The sequence below is a fragment of the Zootoca vivipara genome, chromosome 7 (assembly GCF_963506605.1).
Source record: "Zootoca vivipara chromosome 7, rZooViv1.1, whole genome shotgun sequence".
Classification (NCBI taxonomy): Eukaryota; Metazoa; Chordata; class Lepidosauria; order Squamata; family Lacertidae; genus Zootoca; species Zootoca vivipara.
Window position 1 is genome coordinate 2856209 of NC_083282.1, and position 23881 is coordinate 2880089.

Consider the following 23881-nt stretch of genomic DNA (forward strand, 5'->3'; position numbering starts at 1 on the left):
ACTGGTCCAGTGGGACGCATCAGCCACAAATGATTACCATACAAATATCCATTTAAAATGTGTGTAAAAATCCAGAGTGGGAAGCTATGGCGCAGAAAATAGTGACATCACAGCAATAGGGGTCTGTTACAGTGGTACCCAGGTGGTGCTGTGGTTAAACCACTGAGCCTAGGGCTTGCCGATCAGAAGGTCGGCGGTTCGAATCCCTGTGACGGGGTGAGCTCCCATTGCTTGGTCCCAGCTCCTGCCAACTTAGCAGTTCGAAAGCATGTCAAAATGCAAGTAGATAAATAGGAACTGCTACAGCGGGAAGGTAAACGGCGTTTCCGTGTGCTGCTCTGGTTTGCCAGAAGCGGCTTTGTCATGCTGGCCACATGACCTGGAAGCTGTACACTGGCTCCCTCGGCCAATAATGCGAGATGAGCGCGCAACCCCAGAGTCAGTCACGACTGGACCTAATGGTCAGGGGTCCCTTTACCTTTACAGTGGTACAACCAAAGCCAAAAATGTAAAGCATTGCAACAGAGATTCCCAGGGCAGTCCAACATTTCAGGGGGGAACTCTTAGAGACTATGATGATTCAAAACACCATTTTAGAACATAACCAAGATGAGGCAGCATTCTAAGGCACAATGTTAGGAGCCTGGTATGATCCAAATAGTCTTTTAAAATGCAACCTTCAGCTGTGCTGAAATCTGTCCTTCAGTCAATCAAAAGCTTTCTTCCTCTTTGAAAGAGGCCTTCATTTTTCTGCCTCGTTCTCAGAGCACTTTAGAATTTCATGAGATGCAGGGTTTTGAGCTTAGTTTATCATTTTGAGGTGGCTGGTGGCGGTTTGGGTGTCCCGGTAAATGTTTCCCCAGTACTCTGTCATCTCCCTGCCTCCTGTACTTCCTGAACTGAAAAATCCCCAAGGGAGGACACCCCTCACTATGCCTCCCCTGGACTTTGGTTGAAGTGTGGGCATCTGGGAGGACTGCAGAGTACAGACCACTGGTGAGACATAATAATGGCCAGTGTGGTGGGGCAAAGCCATGGATCTGCCCTTCCAACACTGGCATTGCTACAGCTTAACTGAACAGGGCTGGGGTGGGTAGTGTGGTGGCAAGGTCGGAGCTGGGCACTGGTGGGAGCACCGGATTGTGTCTGCCAGTGAGTGAAAGAAAGAAGGAAGGAAAGTGAAATATACTCGGAGGCAAGAGTGAATTTCATGCTCTTTATTCAGCTCATAGTCATCAGGGAGAAGAAGAGAAGAATGCCCTTTCCCCAAAACCATATGCTTATATACATTATTTACACAATGGGCCTTGTGTGATTGGCTACTTCAGGGCTACACCTGTGGGCCAATCAGTTTGTGGATTGACTTCTGCCAGCCGCCTGATTGGCTGCTCCTGCAGGCCAATCAGGTTGCGGATTCACTTCCACCTGGAGTTGGATTGGGTGGCTCCTGCGGACCAATCAGACTGCTGATTCTGGATCCTATTGTTCTATGATTCAGCTCAGTACATAACAGAAAGAAAGAAAGGGTACTCACAAACACTCCTCAAAAGTAAAGTAAGTGCATCAAAAACCCTGCACCCCACCCATGAGAATTCTTCTGAAATTTTCTCTCCCCTTTTATAATTTTTGGATGCAATTTCTTTTCTCACTAATTGATGGAGAATGATTTGGGGGGGTGGGGGTGAGAGAGAGAAGCAGTACTATTTTCCAGCATACTCCTAACTTGAAGTAGCAAAGAAAGGAAGAGGAGAAGCAGAAGAATAACCCAGTTGTGAAAAGAAAGGTATCAGAAAAATGTGCTTATAAACATGGGCTGTTATACTTGGCCGTCTTCCTTTGAAGCAAGCCTATTTTTGCCCTAGCTGTAGGTGTCTGTGAAGTGAACATTGCTTTGAGATCTGCAAACCAAGTATTTCAATCCGTTTCCTGTCTTGGTGGCAAAGCTAACCAGCTTTTCAAAAACACAAGATCAAATGCTACCCCTATCAGTTCTTGTTACTGTGATTGGCCAAATATCCCACAATTATATGGAGGCCACATAGAGCTCATGTTCTTATAACAACAACAAGAATCTTGTAATATTTGCCACTATTTCACTATATAAACAATGAAAAGAAGAGAAATATTGTCCTCGTCCATTGCAATACTCAACTAGAAGAGGAGATGACAGCCCAGGCAAGATGGAAATTGGTTGGCCTCTGAAACAACCTGGAAACTAAGAGAAGGTCAGAATGTTGGTCAAGGATCAAGGTGTTAATGCAGAGTTTAGTAGGTTCACAGCTGGAGTAGCCATCCCACAGCTGAGACAGAAAGAGCAAGTTGCCTCAACATAGCCCTGGAGCAACTGTTAGCGTTAGGTGGTGTGGATTAGGTAGTCATGATTAAACCCCTGCCTTCTGAATGCTGCAAGAGCTGGTGCCCTTTTTATGTCTCTGCCAGGTATTTGAGATCAGGAAGCATACCCATCTCCTGCTCAGGACTACTGCTGTATGAGGACTCTGCACCTGAGGATTTCTAGTGCAGGGCAATGACCAAAATGAGAGGAAACCAGTAGCAACCCTCCACCCACCCACCGTGGAAAGAGAAACTGACACTGGGTCATATTTTAATATATTAACCACTAATTCTCCACCTACGCTCCACAGGAAGCAATAAAACGAGTTGTATTTGCAGACAGAAAGTATCTGCAAAGGATCCTTTCAAAACCTCAACAGTGTTTTGCCAACTCCATCCACACTGGACAGGCCAGTGATGCAATTATCCTTTATTTCTAAAAACTGCCACAAATCAGGCCTGAAGAAAACATGGGAGCATGACACAGAAACTAGCGGGATACAGCAGGCTGACAACAGCACCATCTAGATGCTCCATAAAATGTAGGTGTGAAAAGGATGTCCAGTCCAGAGAAAGGGGCTAGAAAGAAAATCTCTCTTTGCTTGGCACTGCTGGATCTTCTTTGGCGATCACTCATAGCCGAGTAAGATTGTCTTCCATAAACACGGTTTTAGCAATGAGTCCGTAAGTGACTGTGGAGGCCAATTCTGGATCCACACGTCCTTCCACAGTTGGTTTCTGGGCTGGAGTTGATCATGGTGCCTTAGCACGTTTCTCCCTTGTGTCCTGAGTTCGAGTGTAGCATGACCCAGAACAGTACAGTATTGCATTTGAACAGATGATAAAGGTCCATCCCTGGGGATTGGCTTGTAAAGGCTGTTTCACACATGCTGGTCATTACTTGCTGCTGCAGTCATCAAGATGATCATGTCTCTGTGAACCTTGGAGACCAACTAAGTTTGTCATTGGTAAGAGCTTTCAGCTTTCTCTAAGGTTCTACTGGAAGTAATGTTTTAATTTTTAATTTTGTTTTGACTACGTCAGACCAACATGGCTACCTACCTGTAACTATGTCTCTGTGAGTTTAGGTTACAGGTAGGTAGCCGTGTTGGTCTGGGTCGAAGTAAAATAAAAAAATTCCTTCAGTAACACCTTAAAGACCAACTAAGTTTTTATTTTGGTATGAGCTTTCGTGTGCATGCACACTTCTTCAGATACAGTGAAATAGGAGTCCCCAGGCACTTATGCAGAGAAGGGGTGGGGTGGGGATGGGGAGGGGAGGGGGGATCACTCAGAAGGGTGGTGGAAGTGGGTGATTGACTGACTGATAGCTGTTGATGACCGAAAACGACTGCAAATTCACTGTCATTTGTTATCTCTTCTGTGTTCATACCCCTGAGGACAAATAATAGCTTCTTGGATGCTAAATCCTGTTCTGAGGAGTAAGGAAGAGGTAGGGGAGAAGAAGAGAGAGAAGTGACCATGAACAGAGAGAGAGGACTTGTTCTCCCTGTATATTTCTTGGCCAGGGGAGATGGTCTGGCTAGACAGATGAAGATTCCTTTTGAAAGAATCCTGGAAGAGACACAAAACAAGAACATATCTTGCACTGCATGCATCCCTCCCAGGGCTGGGTGTGTGGTTTATCATTTGTCCAACATCTAGCAGGGTGGACTGTCCTTAAATCCTCAGTCTGATTGCACGGAAAACCCCTGCCTGCTTTCAATTGCTTGCTTTGGGAAGATTTCCTCCTCTTTCCCTCCCTCTCTCCCTCTATCTCTGATGTGTGTATACGTGTCTTGCGACTCCTATGCCCTTTTGGCAATTCCACTTTCTCTCTCCCACCCCTCAGATTCATTATGTTTTCTTCCCCCCCCCCCTTCATGACTGAATCTCCCCATTAAAAACGTTATTGGAAATTCCCATTATAACCACAGATCTGGTGATGCTAAAACTTTGTTAGTTTTGAGTGGCTGCCAGGATTCAAAATACCAATCCCTCATCTGAACAATGCAAGTGTCATTGAAAAGTCAAATACTCATCCCAGTTTTGTAAGCACTGACCGGTTTACAGGTCACATCCAACTTCAAGGTCAGTCATTGAATGTGTGGGCTTGCCAATTCTGGAGCGAAATGTAGGTTCCCTGCTCCCCTCACTACACCTCTGGGTGGAATCAGCATGATATGAATCAGCACAATGCACTGCATGATGGGAAATGCAAGAGAGAGAGAGAGAGAGAGCGCCTGGGAGATGGGTGTCTGGGGATTAGCACCCAAGCATCACTCCCTTTTCCACAATTTAGTTTCTTTGCACAGCTACTGAGTTAACTGAGAGCAGGAGGCTAGTCAGAGGTCTGTGTGGGATCTCTTACCTCCAGCTCTCTCTAGGTTGCTTTCTGGGGCAAAGAGGTCTTTCTCAGCATATCCATCATGAGAAAACACTCTTCTTTCATAAGAGCTTCTTGTCAAGTCCGCTCAGTTTCTCACGTCCTCTGGCAAGCCGCCTGTTTCCGGAAAAGTCAGTGTAAATAGTGAGGATGTCTGAGAGCAGACATTGGAAGGGAAGGGAAGGGAACACATGTGAACACATGATAAAAAGCTGTTTACATTTATTATTAAAGGGGGATGGGCTCATTCCCAGAAGGCAGCTGCTAAGAAAGCTATGGGATTGGAAAACCAAGGCTAGTGAATAGCATAGCTCATAGGGCAGTGTCATAAATTGCAATGTTCCTGATCCCTAATGAAGTGAGGTTTTTGCTACTTTCCTGGCTGCCTCTGTAAATATTCAATGTGTGGGCTGTTTGCAGTGGTTAGACCTTGAGATAAAAAATTGAGAACTTTGATCATATGTAGGAAGAAAGCACAGGAGTTAATGCTGGTTCTAAACCAGAGTGTCTCAGAAGATTAAAAGCGACCCATACCTATAATATCTTATAAAGGAGTCACGGAATTTCAAAACAAACCAGCGATTCTAAAATACAAAAGGTTGAAAGAGAATTGTGAGACAGATGAAGGGAGCATTCTCATGTTATCTACTTGTCTTAATGCATAAGTGCATGCTAGCCTGCTGCTGCCATTAACAAAACTCCACACTATTGGCAAATGATTCAGCCTGGAGCAGCTTAGGAACATATTTGGCACTTTCTAAATACCCACCAAGACCTTCCTTGACCTAAGACAGTGCCTACAACAACATCTTCAGATTCAGTTTTTTGGCTCTCATCCAACCCGTTGCCACTTTAAGGCACCGATACAGCACCAATCCAGCTTCACTAGGTCCAGATGGTATAGAGCAGGGGTCCCCAAACTTACCCGGCTTCGGGCCAGTGCCCACAGCGCCGATCGCATGGTGGGCCGGAGGGCGGGGGAGTGTGTGCCCATACATGTGCACACACGCTATTTCCGGTGCACTTCCGGGTCAGAGGAGCACCGGAAAAAGCTTGTGCACATGCGCACGGGCCTCCTCCAACCTGGAAGTGCGCCGGGAAATGACGCTTACACATGCGCGCAAGCTATTTCCAGCGCTCCTCCAACCTGGAAGTGGGCAGCTGCACTGGTAAGAGCAGGCGGCGGGGGGTGTTGCGGGCCGGATAAAAGAGGCCTGCGGGCCGTATCCAGCCCGCGGGCCGTAGTCTGGGGATGTCTGGTATAGAGAGTGAGTGAGCCTGGTGTCATCCACAGAATGATGACACGAAACCCCAAATCCATTGGTGACAACACTCAACAGCTTCATATAGATGTTAAGTGTGGGATATGTCAGTCAAATCATACATTCTAAGAGAGGACTAACTGCCTCTATGTGACAGTCAGTTTTGTCTGTTGGTCTGCTGCTGATAGGAGTGTTAAGTAGTAAATGCTCTGATGGAGTCTTTTTTGGGCTCACTAATATATATATATATATATATATATATATATATATATATATATATAAATGTAAACTGGGCATGTGGGTTAGTCTCCACTTTTCTCCGAAACCACTTGACCGATCGCATTCAAATTTGGACACAATATCCCAAGCGAATATGTGAGTGACCATATACAGGTTGTGTAGATACATGTCACACCTATGGCATGTAAAGCCCCGTTTTTTGAAGCTCAAAACCCACACAGCAGACCGTGCCGTGCATGCTGGGAAAGGAACCAGGTTACACAACATTGCCCTCTATCGGTGGCTACACTGGTACTGCAGCTAGAAAACCTTCCCTCTCCACACTCCACAACACCTCGGCTCGCCTTTACAGACTAGGCCGAATGGAAGTGGGGACTCGCCTGGGTGGGGGTTGGGGGGAGGAGGGGGCGGGATATGTCATGGATCGGGACAGGGTGGGGGGAATCACAGGGATGAGCCACAGCAACATGTGGCCGGGCCAGCTGGTATCTAGTATCTAGTTTATATGTTATGTAACCTAAGTATGTACTCAGTGAATATGACAGTAAAGTAGTTTATGTTATTATCATTCAGATTCATGTGTATTTTTCTTTAAGAGGGACAAAAGGGATTATCAACCAGGAAGGCAAGAAAGCAGGAAGGTAGAAGGCATAATTATTAAAAGGACTCAAACGAGTTAGCAATCCGCTTGCTGCTGTGTAAACTAAAACAAGGAATCGTTTAACTCTATATTATATAAACATTCCTACATTAAGAAGCACTGGGGACAAGATGGGACATTTGCAGCCCCTCGGTACAGCTGCCATGGTACTGACCCTTAGTCACCCAATGCTATTCTCTACAGTAGGTAGGAGCAGAACCACTGTATCACCATGGCTCCAACCCGCAATCTTCTGAGCCAGGAGGATACCATGGTTAATGGTATCAAAAGCCACTACGACATCAAGGAGAATCAACAGGGACACCATCTCCTGATACGAGTAATCAACAAGAGGAACCAAAGCCATCCTAGTGCCAAAAGCAGACTGGAAGCTGAATTTGAAATGGGTCAAGATAACTGGTTTAATCCTTCCTCCAATACTCTTAATAGTTGCACTGGCCAGACACAGATTTATTACCTCTATGGGAACCAGAGCTAACTTTAATTGGATCAGGGCCGTCATATTTAGTGACTGCTGTAAAAAGGACAATTTGCATAAAATTTGCATGTGCTTATTTGATGCATAGATGCAGATGCAGGCATAATTATTATAATTTAAATAGAAATACAATACATTTCCCCATAGTGAGCAAGAATGACCAGGTGACATGCATACCTGTCTACTGACAGGAAACGTCAACACTCTCCTTCTTAGGTTTCATTAACTTAATATAAGCCTTGGACCGGACAGCTCTTCAGATAAGAGGATTCTTCCAGGGGACTGTTCTCTTACAGAAGACTTGCCTCCAAAGTACTCTCCCACTGAGCAACAAAAGCAAACAATAGTCTTAGCGGGCCTTTTCTCTATTTATAGCATATAACCCAAGATACCCTGGCACAGTTACTAAGCACCAAAGATATAAGGGCACTTTCACTATCTACCTAAAGCCAGCAGCAAGCCCATTGTGCTCTCCCATTGTGCCAATCTTTATGAAAGTGGTAATGATTAGAAAGAGGACGATCATCCTCATGCATAAAGAGAGATTACAAATGTGTCCTAAATAGCTGATGAGTTGCAAATGGTAATTATACCTGGGCATAAACTCCTATTCAACCAGAAGCTCATTCAGAGCCCTTGGAGACGTGGCTGTTTAAATACAATGAGAAATATGTCCTCTGTCATGAGCTTATTATGAGCAGGACAGTTTAGTCCTATGGAGTACAGAGAGCTGTTTCCCCAGTCCTCTCCTATGCTGCATTTCAATTCAAACCTGGAGGGGTAGTCATGGTTGCCTGGGCTTCCACGTGCCACACAACGTGATGCGATGCTGCGGTGATTATACCATTTCTGAATACAGATGGGGAGAAGCAGTGGCATAGCATGGGGGGCACAGGGGTGGTTGCCCTGAGCACAAAATTGTTAGGGGGCGCAAAATTTGAGCAGCCAGTACTGCCTCAGCATAGCTGAGTGCTTTTGTAAGCTGGGGTCCATTGAAAATGGCTTCTCCATGCAAATCAGGAAGTGACTTCTCCAGGCAATGGAATGACTCTTCTTTTCTTATCTCTGCAGATCTACTGGGTGATACGAACACCATTAGGCAGTTGAATGTGTATATACAGTGGTGCCTTGCAAGACTAAATTAATTCGCGAGTCGCTTTGTCTAGCGATAATTTCATCTTGTGAAGTGCGGGTTGCCGCGGCAAAAAACAACCAACCAAACAAAAAACCGCTGAAAAACTTCGTCTTGCGAAGCACGGCCATTGAAAACTTCATCTTGCGAGTCACCAAAAACATCGCAAGACGCTTTCGTGTAGCAAGTTTTTCGTTGCGCGAGGCATTTGTCTTGCAAGGTACCACTGTATACTCCATCCGTTTTACGCCTTCCCACCCGCTCTGTGCGGCCCCAGACACTGGCAACCCATGCTATGGCACTTAGGAGGAGATACCTTTTGTAAACACACCCTTATTAAACACCCCCTACCCCACAAAACCCCTCCTTACATGCACCTGTATGAAAAGTTCTAGTCCAACTCTTTGCCTGTGTGCTGGTTTTCCATTGACAGAGAGTTTTTAATGCAAGGAAGCATTTCTTTTTAAGGAATCCTTTTCTTTGTTCTCCTTACACCTTACCAAGAGGCTAGCTTGACTTGATTAGATTTTAACACTTGAAGGATGCAGGGATTAGAGGGGTCTGGCACCCAGTTTAACACCCCAAGCCTTGATTAAATTCTAACACTTGCTGGATCCAGGGATTTGACCAAGAATGAATGAAGCTATTGGGTTAGCCACCCTTGTTCTGAAACAACCTGGACTCAAGGCAGCTCAACATGTCTGCTTTGGCCCAAGTGTGTGATTAGCAATCACAATAAAATATTTTGCAAGCTCTTCTGCAACACATATGGGAATTCCTCAGCAGACAAGTTGCCTTGATGAGTTAATTGAAGAAAGGTGAATTACAGATGTTTACACGAGTAAATAATACACGAGTAAATAATATAAAGGGTTCCCTGATGGTACAAAGTTTTAGAATTACTGCACTCCCAGCCTTTATTGCATTTGGTATTTGCATTGGATTTGAATTGTTGTTTATATATACACAACTGTTGGAACTCTTTTTATATATGCATTTATTTTATATATGTTTTCACTGGACTGTGAAATTGCTTCAAGATGCTTCATAGGAAGAACAGTACATAAAAATCTGGACCTGAAGTGTGGTGCTAGCTGTAAGAGCTGAATGACACTAGAATTCCCCCCTCTCACACCAAATTTAAGCGTGTGTGTCTCCAGAATGCTCACACACCAACATGATGCATTTATCTTCTTAAAAATATGCTGCACAAAATGAAATATTGAGGGGGAATGCCCAAACATCATTTTGTAGATGAACTGCAAAATGTTGTAGTTACAAGTAGGTAGCTGTGTTGGTCTGGCGTAGTCAAAACAAGATTTAAAAATTTCCTTCCAGCAGCACCTTAGAGACCAACTAAGTTTGTCATTGCATGCACACTTCTTCAGATACACACAGATACAAGGATCTCTAAGGTGCTACTGGAAGGAATTTTTTTATTTTGCAAAATGTTGGTTCCCTACCTATGGTCATTAGATGGAACCCATGGTTCCATTTCATTAGAATGGAACCCCTAAAAACTGAAGACGGTTCACACATTCAAGCCTTAAGCAGTTCCCCCTTTTTCCAGATGGAGTGGCTGCGTTTCGTGCATTCCTAAAGACGGAGTTTAGTGAAGAGAACCTGGAATTCTGGCTGGCTTGTGAGGAGTTCAAAAAGACACGCTCCACTGCCAAGCTGGCTTCCAAGGCACACAGGATTTTTGAAGAATTTATTGATGTGCAAGCACCACGAGAGGTTAGTAGATACAAGAAACCGTTATTCTGGCAGGATGAATCTTGGAAACAAGGGTGGTGGAGAGCAGCAGAGAACCCACCACTCACCATTCTTCCTAGGATTGGGGGCCACTTCTGGAACCTCAGTCTATTTGTTTGTTTGTTTGTATCTATTTCTATACCACCCTTCATCAGAGGATCACAGGGCAGTTTCAAAATAAAAACATAAAAATACATAACATAGTGCTACAGTTTATAACCCGGGAAGGGGAAGGGGGGGGGGAAATCAGGCAATGTATGCTCACCACTGGCCTAGTTTGCACATACCACTAAGCCATGGTTGGATGGATGTAGAAGCTAACAGCCATTCAGGGATCCCTCCCCCAGAGAAGAAGGCTACCCACAGTCTTTTCCACTTGACTGTACAGTTTGCAAGAACATTTGACTTCCCATCTTCTGGGCATGAGCTACAGCGACTTGGGTTTAGATATGCACTCAGACCTAAACCTTGATAGATGGCAAGTACCAAAGGGTATTTGTAAGGGATAGAATGGCATAACATGGATACAGCAGGACTTGCTTACCAGTAAATATGGAGTGACATGCACAGAAATATGCTTCATGACATTATAATAAAGGTAAGGTGATTCAGAAATTAATTAGGTGATCTAGAGAAGGATCTTAAAACTTCGATTACCAGATGTCCAATATTTTAATGATCCTACTGCCTGTTTGTCAGGTGATCAGTATGAAAATATGAGAAGCCATCTCATAGAGTGGTCCAGCCTTGGTTCTTTCATTGCCTACCTGCTCAACCAGCTTGCTGCATCTTTCACCTGGCAAGTTCCATCATTGCACTTGGCCCAATATGTTCCACCCTGATTTTGCCCCCAAATCTACCTCACGCCTTGGCCAGTTTGGTTAAGAGTAAAAATTGACAATGCTAGCTGAAATTCTACATGGCTGCACATGTGTCATTGAGCCAAATGTACTCCAGGTTTGCTTTTCAGCTCAAAAGTGATGAATGAGGTTTGACAGCGTGACAAAAATGCTGTATTTGATTATGGATGGAGGGCGGGGGAAGATAAGAATTGCCCCTGCTGCCTCACACAAATTACATTTGTGTTTCTTCCTCAGGTAAACATAGACTTCCAGACCCGCGAGGTGACAAGACGGAACATACAGGAGCCCTCACCAACCTGCTTTGACCAGGCCCAGGGCAAAATTCACAGCCTTATGGAAAAAGACTCTTACCCTAGGTTCCTAAGGTCAAAAATGTATACAGACCTGCTTTCTCAAACCCAGAGGAGGCTCAGCTAGAGCAGAGATGGAGACTCCCCTCTTTAGATACCATGAGCTTCCTGCACCAGCCAAATCCATTTCCGTATGTGAAATTAAGTTCATTGGTGTTACAACAGCAGTAGAATGAGAGGGGGAGCGGGAGAAGCATGAAGAGTTGGGCTGTATGTGTATGTGTAAAACATTTCTCAGCATGAGTCCAGTGCTCTCTTTGGATCCTTGTGTGTGTGTGTGTGCGTGTGTGAGCAGACACCTATATTTTTAACTCTAGCAAATGCACACACACAACACTGAAACACTTTGTAGGTGGTGCTGTTTTCAGGAACATAATATCTGAACTACATTTGATGCTGAATTCACTGGTCGTGAAGCCAGGGTTGTCAGTAAATAGTCACCTGTGCTGGACCACAAAGCAGATCCAGAAGGAGCACCTGCAGGGTCAGAGGCTGGCATTGTCAAGAAGCGCCAGGAGCAAGCGGCCAGAGGTGCAAGGCGCCATGCAGAAAGGACAGTCAAATGGCAGTAACTCGTCAGCCAGAAGGACATAGACCAGCAGGTAGCAGATGTTTAAAAAATGGAGAGCCAAGACAGACAAGGCTCTAGACTTGGCCTGGAGTGATTTACAGCCTGGCCAGATAAAACCAAATCTGTCTTAGGGTGGGGCAAAGTGGAGGCTTGAGGTGGATGGTACAACCAGTTTCCCCTTCGCTTTACCACCCAGAATAGTTTATCACAACAGGCAACCAGCCTGTTGATAAGAAAGTTTTGAATTCAAACCCTGACAAGAAGGTTCTACATCTCTTTTCTCCTGTATGTTCAGGCAGTTGATTTATTTTCCTTACCTTATTCAATAGGTTTTCAGACTGCTTTTAAGGCAAAATTGTATCCCAAAGAGGTTTGCGATACATAGCCATAATAAAAAATCAAACAATAAAACCCATTCAAACATAATATCCAGAACCACCAAAAGTTATATAGGCCAGCCTACCACAGAAAAAAGAAAAATAATTCAACCCTAAAAAGCAGTGTCCAGTTTCCAGATCCTAGATTAGCCTCGAATGTCCATGATTAAAAAGGTGAGCCAAGGTTTGTTTAAAGTTAAGGTGAGATGGGCTTGCCTGATTTCACTTGGAATCAAGTTCTATGACTGGGAAGCCACCACTGAAAAGACCTTCTTTGACAACACTCTGATGGGCTGTTGGAGCTGGGGCATACGAGAGAGTTAAAGCTGTGGTATAATGCACAGGACTCAGACTAGCCCCTATGTGAAAAGAGATCAACACAGCTCCATTTTACTTGGATTTATATTGATGTGATCTTGAAACAGTCTCTCCCCCTAAGGGTTATCCCTTGCCCCTCTATATACAGCCATCTAAATTATACTGTCAGTCTCAGATATTTTGCATTTTAAGCTCCTGCTCCCACTTTGTTCTGAAGACTAGTGGGTGGGTTTGGTTTTTTATATATATAAAAAAACAGCATGCAGAGATGGGAAGTAGAAGCAGGGGGTGGGCAGTGTACTCCTTCTGAAATCTACTTCCTGCTTCTTTATTGCATGGATGGCCCTTTCAAAGAACTGTGAATACACTTGTCATATTGCCAGTATAAAGAGGCAAAGGTCATTCACCAAGAAACCAAAAACATGAAACCTCCTGCATATATGGGTTGGGCTCCTCCTGCCCTTAATACAACTAGCTCTACAACTAGATCTGTTAGGATGCTAAAACTTCTTGGCACCCTCGCCTATTAGTTCTTAGGTTCCCTCTGGGAAAGTCATAATGGTTCAAGTGTTGTAGAAAGAATTATCAGTTTGTGCTGTAGAGATACCCCTGTGATACTGGTGGTAAGAGTAAGAAATAAAAGAATGGCCAATCTCTTAGTAAGGTTGCCATCTCAGTATGCAGAACGGATTTCTATTTTGTGAAAAGCTCCAGATTTAAGCAGAACCAATACGAGTCCAGATGACCTGGTGCGTCTCCTCACCCCATTCACAATCCCTTCCTCCCCAGCAACCACACTATGCAATATGACGTCTCTCGGTGGGTAAGAGAAGGAGGGTAAATAAAGTGGTGCAGGACTGAGTGCGAGAAACTGAAGCTGCAAAGCTTCTCCTAAAGAAACTGGAAGCACATCCAAGTTCCAAAGTGGCAGCCGTACAAAGCATGCCAGACAAGAATGAGAATGATCATTTTCCTGCTTTCATGCACCAATGGATACAAGTGGCACTGAACTCCACCATAATGCTATTTATCATCCTTACTACTGACTGTTATTTATTATTCACTGATTGATGTTGGTGCTGTGTGAACAATAAGAGGACATATTTGAAGGGGACCTGTTTAGAGGAGAAAATCTATCCCAGGTATAAATCCTAGTCTTGGAGAGCTGTTTATGTGTGTGAGTAGATAGATAGATATTAGGCATTATGCAGCATATATTTTTCTCCTTCCAATACAGCAGCATGCTCAGTTTTATGTGTATATGCAGATGTTGTATTCTATTACCTAAGAAGAAACACAGGTTAAAATAGACTCGTATGTAGACACCTGCTGTTTCATGATATTGGGCTCTGCAGTGAGCAAATATTTCAGGTCAAACTTTGTACTGGGGGTGGCCATGTAAGGAAGAATGAGGAAACAAGGTTCCATTGATCAAAAGGAGCAAGGCTGAAAGTGCATTTGAATCAGTGGTACCATATCATGGGGTGCTGTGTCCTTCAAACACGGCACAATACACAGCCAATTACAAGCTCTGATGTGAGGCTGTGGTGGCAGCGGGGGTGGGGGTGGCTTCGGATTAAAAAATCTGTACTCTCCTTGCATTTCAAGGTTTGCACAGACTCACCTGGCAATGTCTCTGTAAAGCATACACTGCATTAAAATGGCATTGGCCATGACAACAACTGAATCATAAAGCAGATTTGCTTTTCCAGCTTGGTGACATATTGGTTCCTGGAGCTTTAACTTCAGGAGAGGCGCACATTAAACCAGATGTTTCATAGCACAAGACATTTGAGGCCAGTCAGAGGCAAAAATTTAAAAATAAAAACCCCAACAGCATTCCATGTGGTGGCATAGCATAGCACCAAACTAAATATATGACAATTTGCTGCCCTTTAATGGTACTCCAAAATCTGCTGCCTGACTCCCATGACTAATGGTAAACAGGCTGTGTGTGGAATGGCAGGCAAAACTGGAGGCAGTCAATCAAGATGAAGCACTAAGCAAATATGAACTCAAGGGACTGGAACAGAAAGGCCCTGGGTGCCTGCCTGCCCTCCTCAGAAACTGCTGTGCAGATGTGCTCCAACATGATTTAGTCCATTTCCCAACTCCTAAGCAATTTCATTTAATGGCAGAGGCAGCTTCAGACTCCAAAGCTGAACCACACATGCAGCAGAATATTTATTTAACAACCCACAAAGCAGTTTACAAAGGGAAATGGACAACTATATTTAATAATATAAAAGACTGAAACTGATAAAATAATAATTCTACTCTCCCTCATTTTTACATTTCTGCTCCCTCAATGCTGTGATCTAAACCACTGAGCCTCTTGGGCTTGCCGATCAGAAGGTCGGCGGTTCAAATCCCCGCGACGGGGTGAGCTCCCATTGCTCTGGCCCAGCTCCTGCCAACGTAGCAGTTCGAAAGCATGCCAGTGCAAGTAGATAAATAGGTACCACTGGGGTGGGAAGGTAAATGGCGTTTCCATTCGCTTTGGCTTCCATCACAGTGTCCCTTTGCACCAGAAGTGGTTCAGTCCTGCTGGCCACATAGAACCATAGAATCATAGAATCATAGAGTTGGAAGAGACCACGAGGGCCATCCAGTCCAACCCCCTGCCAAGCAGGAAACACCATCAAAGCATTCTTGACATATGGCTGTCAAGCCTCTGCTTAAAGACCTCCAAAGAAGGAGACTCCACCACACTCCTTGGTGTCTGTGGACAAATGCCGGCTCCCTCAGCCTGAAAGCGAGATGAGTGCCGCAACCCCAAAGTTGCCTTTGACTGGACTTAACCGTCCAGGGGTCCTTTACCTTTTACCTTAGCTGCCGGAACTCACCATGGACACCTCCCTTGTTCTCTTATAATGGCAGTGGCACTCACCTGAGGTGCCAGAACTGAGTTCTGGCGAGTTCCAGCTGAAAAAAGCCCTGCTACAATCTATATGGTGCAGCTTTCCTTGGGCTTTTACCACATCAGAATGAAGGAGCAGGGTGTGCGCAGAGAAATCGAAAACTAAAGCACACAGACAACTAGCAGGTCGAGGGAAAATGGCAATCTACAATCCTCCCCTCCCCAGCATGCACAGGACAAATTTGGGATTCAGGATTAGGCAGTTTCCATATAAATGTTTTTGTGAATGCCACATGTGTTGATTTGGGTGTTAGACACCTGCAAGCCACATGGCAGCTTCCTAGCAAATGCTGAGCAAAGCATTCTGAAGCAAGTTTTTCAACGAACACCCCCTTAGTCTAGACTTATGGTAAGCGAGCAGACATGCAATTTGCTCTTTATTTTCTTCCAGACTGTCAACATGTATCACAAATAGCTAATTTAGGTACCTGTTGGGAGATGGACCAGTAAAAGTTGTGGACCAGAAAATTTTGTGGGCTTATTTGCAAGGCTGTTCCGTAAGGGCTGACGCCTTCTTTTCCCTCAGTGCTCTTTAAGCTTGCAGCATTAAGTAGCAATCCTATAACACTTACATGGGATGGTTCATCGTTCAGTATAGGCACAACATTCACACTGCTGTTCTGGTAATGTAAACTTTTTTCCAAAAAATGTAGAGCTTTAGCACAAGTTGTCTGTCTGCATGCTATTATCTCTCTTAGTCCCAGAGAGTTAGTCCCATGGCTCTCATTACAGGGAAGAGATTTAATAATATTGATAACGTATAATGAAATGAAACTTCTCATCTGAAAGCATTATAATTATTTTGGGGGACTGCTTTTGTGCAAGCAGCATCTCTCTCTTGGGGATGAAAATAGCCTAACAACCATTCAGAGTCAATTTTTAATGGGGGGAAATTGGCATCCACTGTGGGCTGTCATGCCAAAAGCACAGCCTCATGTGTACTAAAATAGGCCTGTGATTAATGCTTTCCCCTTGTATTAATAAATCAAGAGAAATGGGAGTTCAATTATTGCAATATTCTCCAATTTTCCATGTTTTGTAAGAGATAAGTATCCTTTCTTTCATTCAGCTCTTATGGGCAACCCAAGGAGAAAATATTCTCCCAAGGCTGCTGTTGCCTAAAGACATTAAAAGAAAGCAATTAGATCATATTACACTTGCGTGCGCATCAGCCTCTGGTGTCACATGCAAGCACAGGTGACGGCCAGTTTATATAAAATGTGGGGCACACGGAGAGCAATCAGCTGGTCAGAGTTCCTTGTGGCCTGGCATTTATTCACAACCTGGCCCTGGTCTTTGGCCACATGAAAACAGAACATGAAGAAGAGGAACCCTGCATGTGTGAAATGCTTCTCATACACCTTCTGTCTCACGGAATTGACCTCAAGAATTAGGACTCGGGATGGACAGGATCACACTTCAAAATGACCTTAACAGATTAGACAACTGGGCCAAAGCAAACAAGATGAATTTTAACAGGGAGAAATGTAAAGTACTACACTTGGGGGAAAAAACACACGAAAGGCACAAATACAGGATGGGAGACACCTGGCTTGAGAGCAGTACATGTGAATAGGATCTAGGAGTCTTGGTAGACCACAAACTTGACATGAGTCAGCAGTTTGGTGCAGCAGCTAAAAAAGCCAATGCAATTCTGGGCTGCATCAATAGGAGTATAGCATCTAGATCAAGGGAAGTAATAGTACCACTGTATTCCGCTCTGGTCAGACCTCACCAGGAGTACTGTGTCCAGTTCTGGGCACCACAGTTCAAGAAGGATACTGACAAGGTGGAACGTGTCCAGAAGAGGGCAACAAAAATGGTCAAAGGCCTGGAAACGATGCCTTATGAGGAACGGCTTAGGGAGCTGGGTATGTTTAGCCTGGAGAAGAGAAGGTTAAGGGGTGATATGATAGCCATGTTCAAATATATAAAAGGATGTCATATAGAGGAGGGAGAAAGGTTGTTTTCTGCCGCTCCAGAGAAGCGGACACAGAGCAATGGATTCAAACTACAAGAAAGAAGATTCCACCTAAACATTAGGAAGAACTTCCTGACAGTAAGAGCTGTTCGGCAGTGGAATTTGCTACCAAGGAGTGTGGTGGAGTCTCCTTCTTTGGAGGTCTTTAAGCAGAGGCTTGACAGGCATATGTCAAGAATGCTTTGATGGTGTTTCCTGCTCGGCAGGGGGTTGGACTGGGTGGCCCTTGTGGTCTCTTCCAACTCTACGATTCTGTGATTCTATGTGGCTATTTAGATGTACATATACAGCATATGACTATGCAGAATGGAGCTCTGTAGGGTCTTAGTGGCACCCATTGCCACCAGATGAACCAGAGTGAAGCTTGACACAGAGCAGGGTGGGGGGTGTCGAAGCCTGGCTCCCACACAAGGTATCAGGGTGAGCAGGCACAGGAGGAAGAATTAGTCACCACCCATTTACAATTAAAAAGAAGAAGGAGAAACATAGAAAGCAGTTATCAGAAAAACGTCAAATACTGCCAGAGAATAAACTTATCCTTCTTGGAAAGCCTGGAGAAATAAGATCTTTTTAAGAATCTAAGAAAATAAACCGTGGGTAGAATTGCTATTACAGTCAGCTTGGCCGGTGGAACGATTCCCCCTTCTCCTCCCTGTTGCACAGAGCCAGCAGTGCTGACTTGGGCCCCTGAATGTGGGTGCCCTGCGCACAGGCGCTACACTACAATGTCATGACATCATGTCACACTGTGACATCATCATAGTGTGGCCTGGCACGGCCATGATGTCGTGGCGGCCGCAGGTGCACTATCATGGTGCCACAGTGGTAACTCGGCCGGAGCCTCTACCTCCAGCACGCCTCTGTTGAGGCCCGCTGCTGCCACAGACACACCCTGCAAGCACAGCGGACAGAGCTTTGACTAATGGGAGTGCCTGTCAATGGAAAATGTGTGAGACAGGGCAAGTGCCCCTGCTTTGAAGGACCTGGTCCACACCACCATGGAACACCTCCCAGACAGTCCTGGACTTACAGAAGCCATCCCGGATTCGGATTTGATTTGATCCTGGAATGTCTCACTTTTCCTTAAGACATCCCCATTTTCTTTGGAGAAGTGTTGGAGGGTATGGAGTTATGCAACCCCCCGAGCCAAGGAGATAATTGCAGTAATTATATAACCTTTAGAAGACATCTAAAGGCAGCCCTGTATAGGGAAGTTTTTTAATGTTTAATGTTTTTTAAAATGTTTTTATATACAGTGGTACCTCTACTTATGAATTTAATGTGTTCCAAACGCACATTTGTAAGTAGAAAAAAATTGTAAGTCGAATCCCATGGGAGAAAAAATTCGTAAGTAGAAAAAATCCTATCTAAAAATGCGTAAGTAGAAAAAATCCTATCTAAACCACATCCAAGATGGCGGACGTAGCTCCGTTCGTAAGTAGAAACATTCGTAAGTAGAGTTATTTGTAAGTAGAGGTTGCGAACGGGATCAGTTCTGGAGGCCTGTTTGCAACCTGAAAAGGCCGCATCCTGAAGCGCTGCGTCTGCGCACGACACAATGGTACCTTTAGTTGCGTACTTGATCTGTTTCGGGGTACTGTTTGCACCCCGAAAAGTCCGCAACTAGGGTGGATCTTCCACGCATGTGTGTGGTGCGATCGAGCGCTTCTGCGCATCCGTGAAGCACGCAGATTGCTTCTGCGCATGCGCGCATGGCGAACATGGAAGTAAACACTTCTGGGTTGGCCGCGTTTGTAAGCTGAAAGTCCGTAACAAGAGCAGAACGCAACTAGAGGTACCACTGTATATGTGGCAGAAACAGTACTCATAGCAGTTTACTATAAAATATATAAATAAATGCATCTAAAAACAGAAGTAAACCATATAAAATGAACAATTTAAAACACACAAACAACAGAGCAGGTGTCTAGTATAAGCAATATAAGTATGACCAATTAGTCATCAGTACTCAAGGCCTCTTGGGTCAGTTTTACACCTGGGAATGGGCTAACCTGAGCCCTGTTATTCTTTAAATGGAGGGTGTCATTGTATGTCATGTTGTGGTGGGACAATGAAGCATATTTATGAAATTGCCAAAAAAATATCCAGGGTGGGAGGGGGAGGGGGAGGAGAGAATAGCTCTGGGTAGTTGTGCATCCATTTGCCCCACACCAGCTACAGGGCTGCCCAGAGCCAAACCACTTAGAGTAGGATGGTCCAACGTGTGACCCAAGAACCTCACACCACCCTCAAGGCCTTTTTTTGGGGGGGGATACTCAGCAATATTTGACACACACAACTCCCACAGCCCTTACGCTGCCTTCCCAAAGCCAGGTAAATGAGGCTCTGGGCTCTGGCAGGATCCTAGAGCCCTCTCACCTTCTTCCCAAAGCTGGGAAAGTGCCAACTAGGCTTTGAGAAGGAGGATGTAGATTAGGCATCCCCAAACTTTGGCCCTCCCGATGTTTTAGACTACAATTCCCATCATCCCTGACCACTGGTCCCGTTAGCTAGGGATCATGGGAGTTGTAGGCCAAAACATCCAGAGGGCCGCAGTTTGGGGATGCCTGATGTAGATCTCTAGGACCCTGTCAGAGCAGCTCACTTAGCTGGCTTTGGGAAGGCAGCTTGAGGGCTGGGTGGGAATCATATTTTGGCCTTGTCCTCCGCGCCCCTGACTTGGTTGGACCACCCTGACTTGGAGCTTTGCAGGAGGTAACCTACACTTCGGACTGGGCTCAAGTATGTATCAGGAGCCAATGTATTTTGTGTAATATTGGGTTAATCTGCTTTGAATAATGGATCACTGACATGCTCTGCCAGCAGCAGCTTCCTTGCACCCTTCAAAGGCAACGCCAACACAAAGCACATAGAGTACCTGGATGTGAGCAAAGCGTTTGTGACTGTGACCACATCTGCATTCTTCAGAAAGGGCCACATCTAGCACACCTGCCTAAAGAATGCAAAAGAATTCCTGGCCAAAGCTACAGCCCACTCCCCAATTGCCACCATACCCAGAACAGACTGGATATCCTTTCGCAGAACATTTTTGCTACTGACTAAAAGCTTCTTGTTTTCATCTAGCCTAAGTCTCAATTTGTTAGTTCAGAAATTATCACAAAATGAATATATGTATTCATATAAGGTATATGGCCGGCCTGCCTGAAGCATGGTGGCAGGGAGGAGTCAGAATGGTGAATGCATCAACATCAAAATTGCTAGTACTATTTTTTAATAACAAAGTGTAGGGGGAACCTGGCTCACCCTGCAAAAGAAAAACCATAGCAACTAATATTTCAATTGTTTGCACCCTAAAATACCTCAGAGAATTAGTTGTTGATCTATTTCACTGCTGAAGCATATGTTTTGGGTTTGGAAGCCTGTTGCCCATGTGGTTCTGCAGTGAAAGAGATGAAAGTGTGCTCTTCAGTTACAAATTTGCTATTTATTTACAATGCACCCTTAATCTGCAATATAATAAATCACAATTGCTACCATTTTACAGATTGGAAACACAGGTTGAGGGACAAAGAGGGTGCATGGCAGAGTTAGGACCTCATCACAGGCTTCCTGAATCCAAGGACAATTGCAGGTTGGGTTGGAACCCTGAGACCTGCAGGTATAGGGGTGGTATACAAATTTAATAAATAATAAATAATAATAATCCGGTTCATGGCAATCTAGCAAGGTGCTGGATGAAAGTTGAAGATGGGAGTGGGAGGATGGATCCTGCCCCAAATTCTTTTCGTATCTGCTACTCTTGGGCTCATTTAGTGAGTCACACAAACTCAACAGGTCAATAGCGACTCATGCAATTCACACTTTGTATGGCTGATGATGCCTTTGACATCATCTCTGGAATTGCCGTGTAATTTAAACTGGAATGTTGCCATTTGACTCTTACAGTAAAGATGCAATACACATGAACTGAAAACCTCTTTATCTCTCTTGTGTGGGTGGGAATCCCTAAGCTAAGGTAGTGCATTATCAGAAGTCTGTTATAGTGATATGCGGGAAAGAAAACAGGAACCACTCATTTTAGAAAGAGAAGCAAGCTGTAAACAGAAGATCCTCCAGAACTGGATGGTTGCCCAGGTCTGACTTTAGCATAGGATGGATGCCAAACAGAAACAACGTTTAAAACAAATGCAGCCCAGCTACCTGACAATCATATAAAACAATGATTTTCGCACTGTGTGCTTAGTAACTCTGTGGAAGCCTATCAGGGGCTTCTCAAGCTGCAAATCAGATGGTGAAAGGCAGCTTGTCCGCTATTTCCATCTTTCTCCTCTTTGCAGCTCCAGGGAGTATATTGAAGAGCATGTGCAGAGATTGTGCAGGATGATGGTGAGGATCCAGCATTCAAACCCTTCCTCTGTAACACCAGCTGTGATATCAGGCTCACAAGGCCTGAAGGTAGAAATTCAGCAAGCCACTGCAGAGGTAGAAGGAAACAACAGATCTTTTCCTCACCTCTGCCAGCCTTTAAAGAAAGCATGATTCAATTCACAGAACAGCTGACAAGTGGCATTGGGCTATCGACATTGATAAGCCCCTGGTTACATGTAAATCACTGTAAAGCCCACATTCTCCGCCACAAACCAACGCCTCTAGGAAGCAGGGGAAACAACAGCCAGCACTCTGTTTGCTTAGCTATATTTCATACCACACTGTGGCACAAAAGCTTGCCAAAGCAGGCAGAATGGATGCTTCTTCTCCCTGATGTGCTACCATGGGGGAGCCCAGCAGAAAAGGTTGGATGTTACTCCAGAGACAATAATTCAGGGATAGTCCAGGGAGCAATCCACTTTCACAGGCAAGCTAGTTCAGTCAGACATGGGATGAAATTGCTCCCCATCAGTGCAGAGCCACCAGCATTTCACATGATAGCTATATGAGTCTCTTTATCCATCTGTTTTATGGACTTCCGCAGTATAATATATGTGGTAGTATAGAGCAGCCTACTGAAAACACATACAGTAGGCATAGTGCAGACAGCTACAGTACCTGCATTTTTATGCCACCTCATGCCTTCTCCCATAATACATTGGAAAGCTGAATCTTTCTACTCCAAGCCTGAGACTCTTGCTCTCCTCACCATGCTCACTCTCACATGTACAATACATGTGCAATATGTGTCGGGCGCAACAGGATCTTAGTTCATTTAGACAAGTCCCATTGAAAATTGCAAACACTATAAACAGCTCATTGATCTATTCTAATCAAGCACTTTTGTTCTGCCATCGGCAACTGACTTCACGTTCTCTCTACACTTCAAAATTGCTTCCACTGAAGCATTGCAGTCCTTTCTGCTTTCTTCAGTGGGTTTTGCCAGGCAAAATAATGTTTTTCCGTCTAACTGAAGCAACTTATCTTTGCCATTTTTGTACATAAGTGAAAATGGATGGGATTCTGAGTCATATTTGTTTGCGTAGTAAGACACTGGAGGAAGCAATGTTTCATGCAGAAATGACCAATTTGCAGATGTGCCCACTAAAACTGGCAGTAAAGAAGCTGCCTCATAGTTAAAATGATTCCTCTAGCCCAGGGGACCCCAAACTAAGGCCCGGGGGCCGGATGTGGCCCAATCACCTTCTAAATCCGGCCCGCGAAAGGTCCGGGAATCAGCATGTTTTTACATGAGTAGAATGTGTCCTTTTATTTAAAATGCATCTATGGGTTATTTGTGGGGCCTGCCTGGTGTTTTTACATGAGTAGAATGTGTCCTTTTATTTAAAATACATCTCTGGGTTATTTGTGGGGCATAGGAATTCGTTCATATTTTTTTTCAACATATAGTCCGGCCCCCCACAAGGTCTGAGGGACAGTGGACCGGCCCCCTGCTGAAAAAGTTTGCTGACCCCTGCAGTCTAGCCATTTGCTGTCAGTCCTGACTAGCAGCCCCGATCCAAGACTTCAGATGGTAGTCTTTCCTACTGGGTGTAACTTATAACTTTTCTCAAGGATGCTTGAGGCCTTTTACAAACACAAAGCACATACCGTATGTTGTGTATTGAGTCAAAGGATTTTATATCTGTATTATTATTGTCTGTATTGGCATTAGGATAAAGTAACTGCCTTTTGGTCCCAGAGGGTACAGCTACTATTGGTTCATTTAAGCTGCTGTATTTGGATCCTCTGTCTTATTGGTTTCCTCCAAAAGGCAGCACTGTGATTGCGTGATATTGTTCCCTCCAAAATGTATCCCTTCCTAGCTAGTCCCCTGTCCCTATAAATGTAGCTTTCCTCTCCT

The 23881-nt window shown here is 44.6% G+C and overlaps 1 protein-coding gene across 1 annotated transcript in view; it reads left to right on the plus strand.

Moving 5' to 3' along the window:
- Positions 1–11528, plus strand: part of RGS8 (regulator of G protein signaling 8) — a 53571-nt gene extending 42043 nt beyond the window's left edge. The window contains exons 5-6 of the mRNA XM_035123007.2: positions 10064–10230; positions 11346–11528. Coding sequence (XP_034978898.1) covers positions 10064–10230; positions 11346–11528 — 350 coding nt within the window. The remainder of the gene's footprint in view (positions 1–10063; positions 10231–11345) is intronic.
- The last annotated feature ends 12353 nt before the right edge of the window (positions 11529–23881 follow it).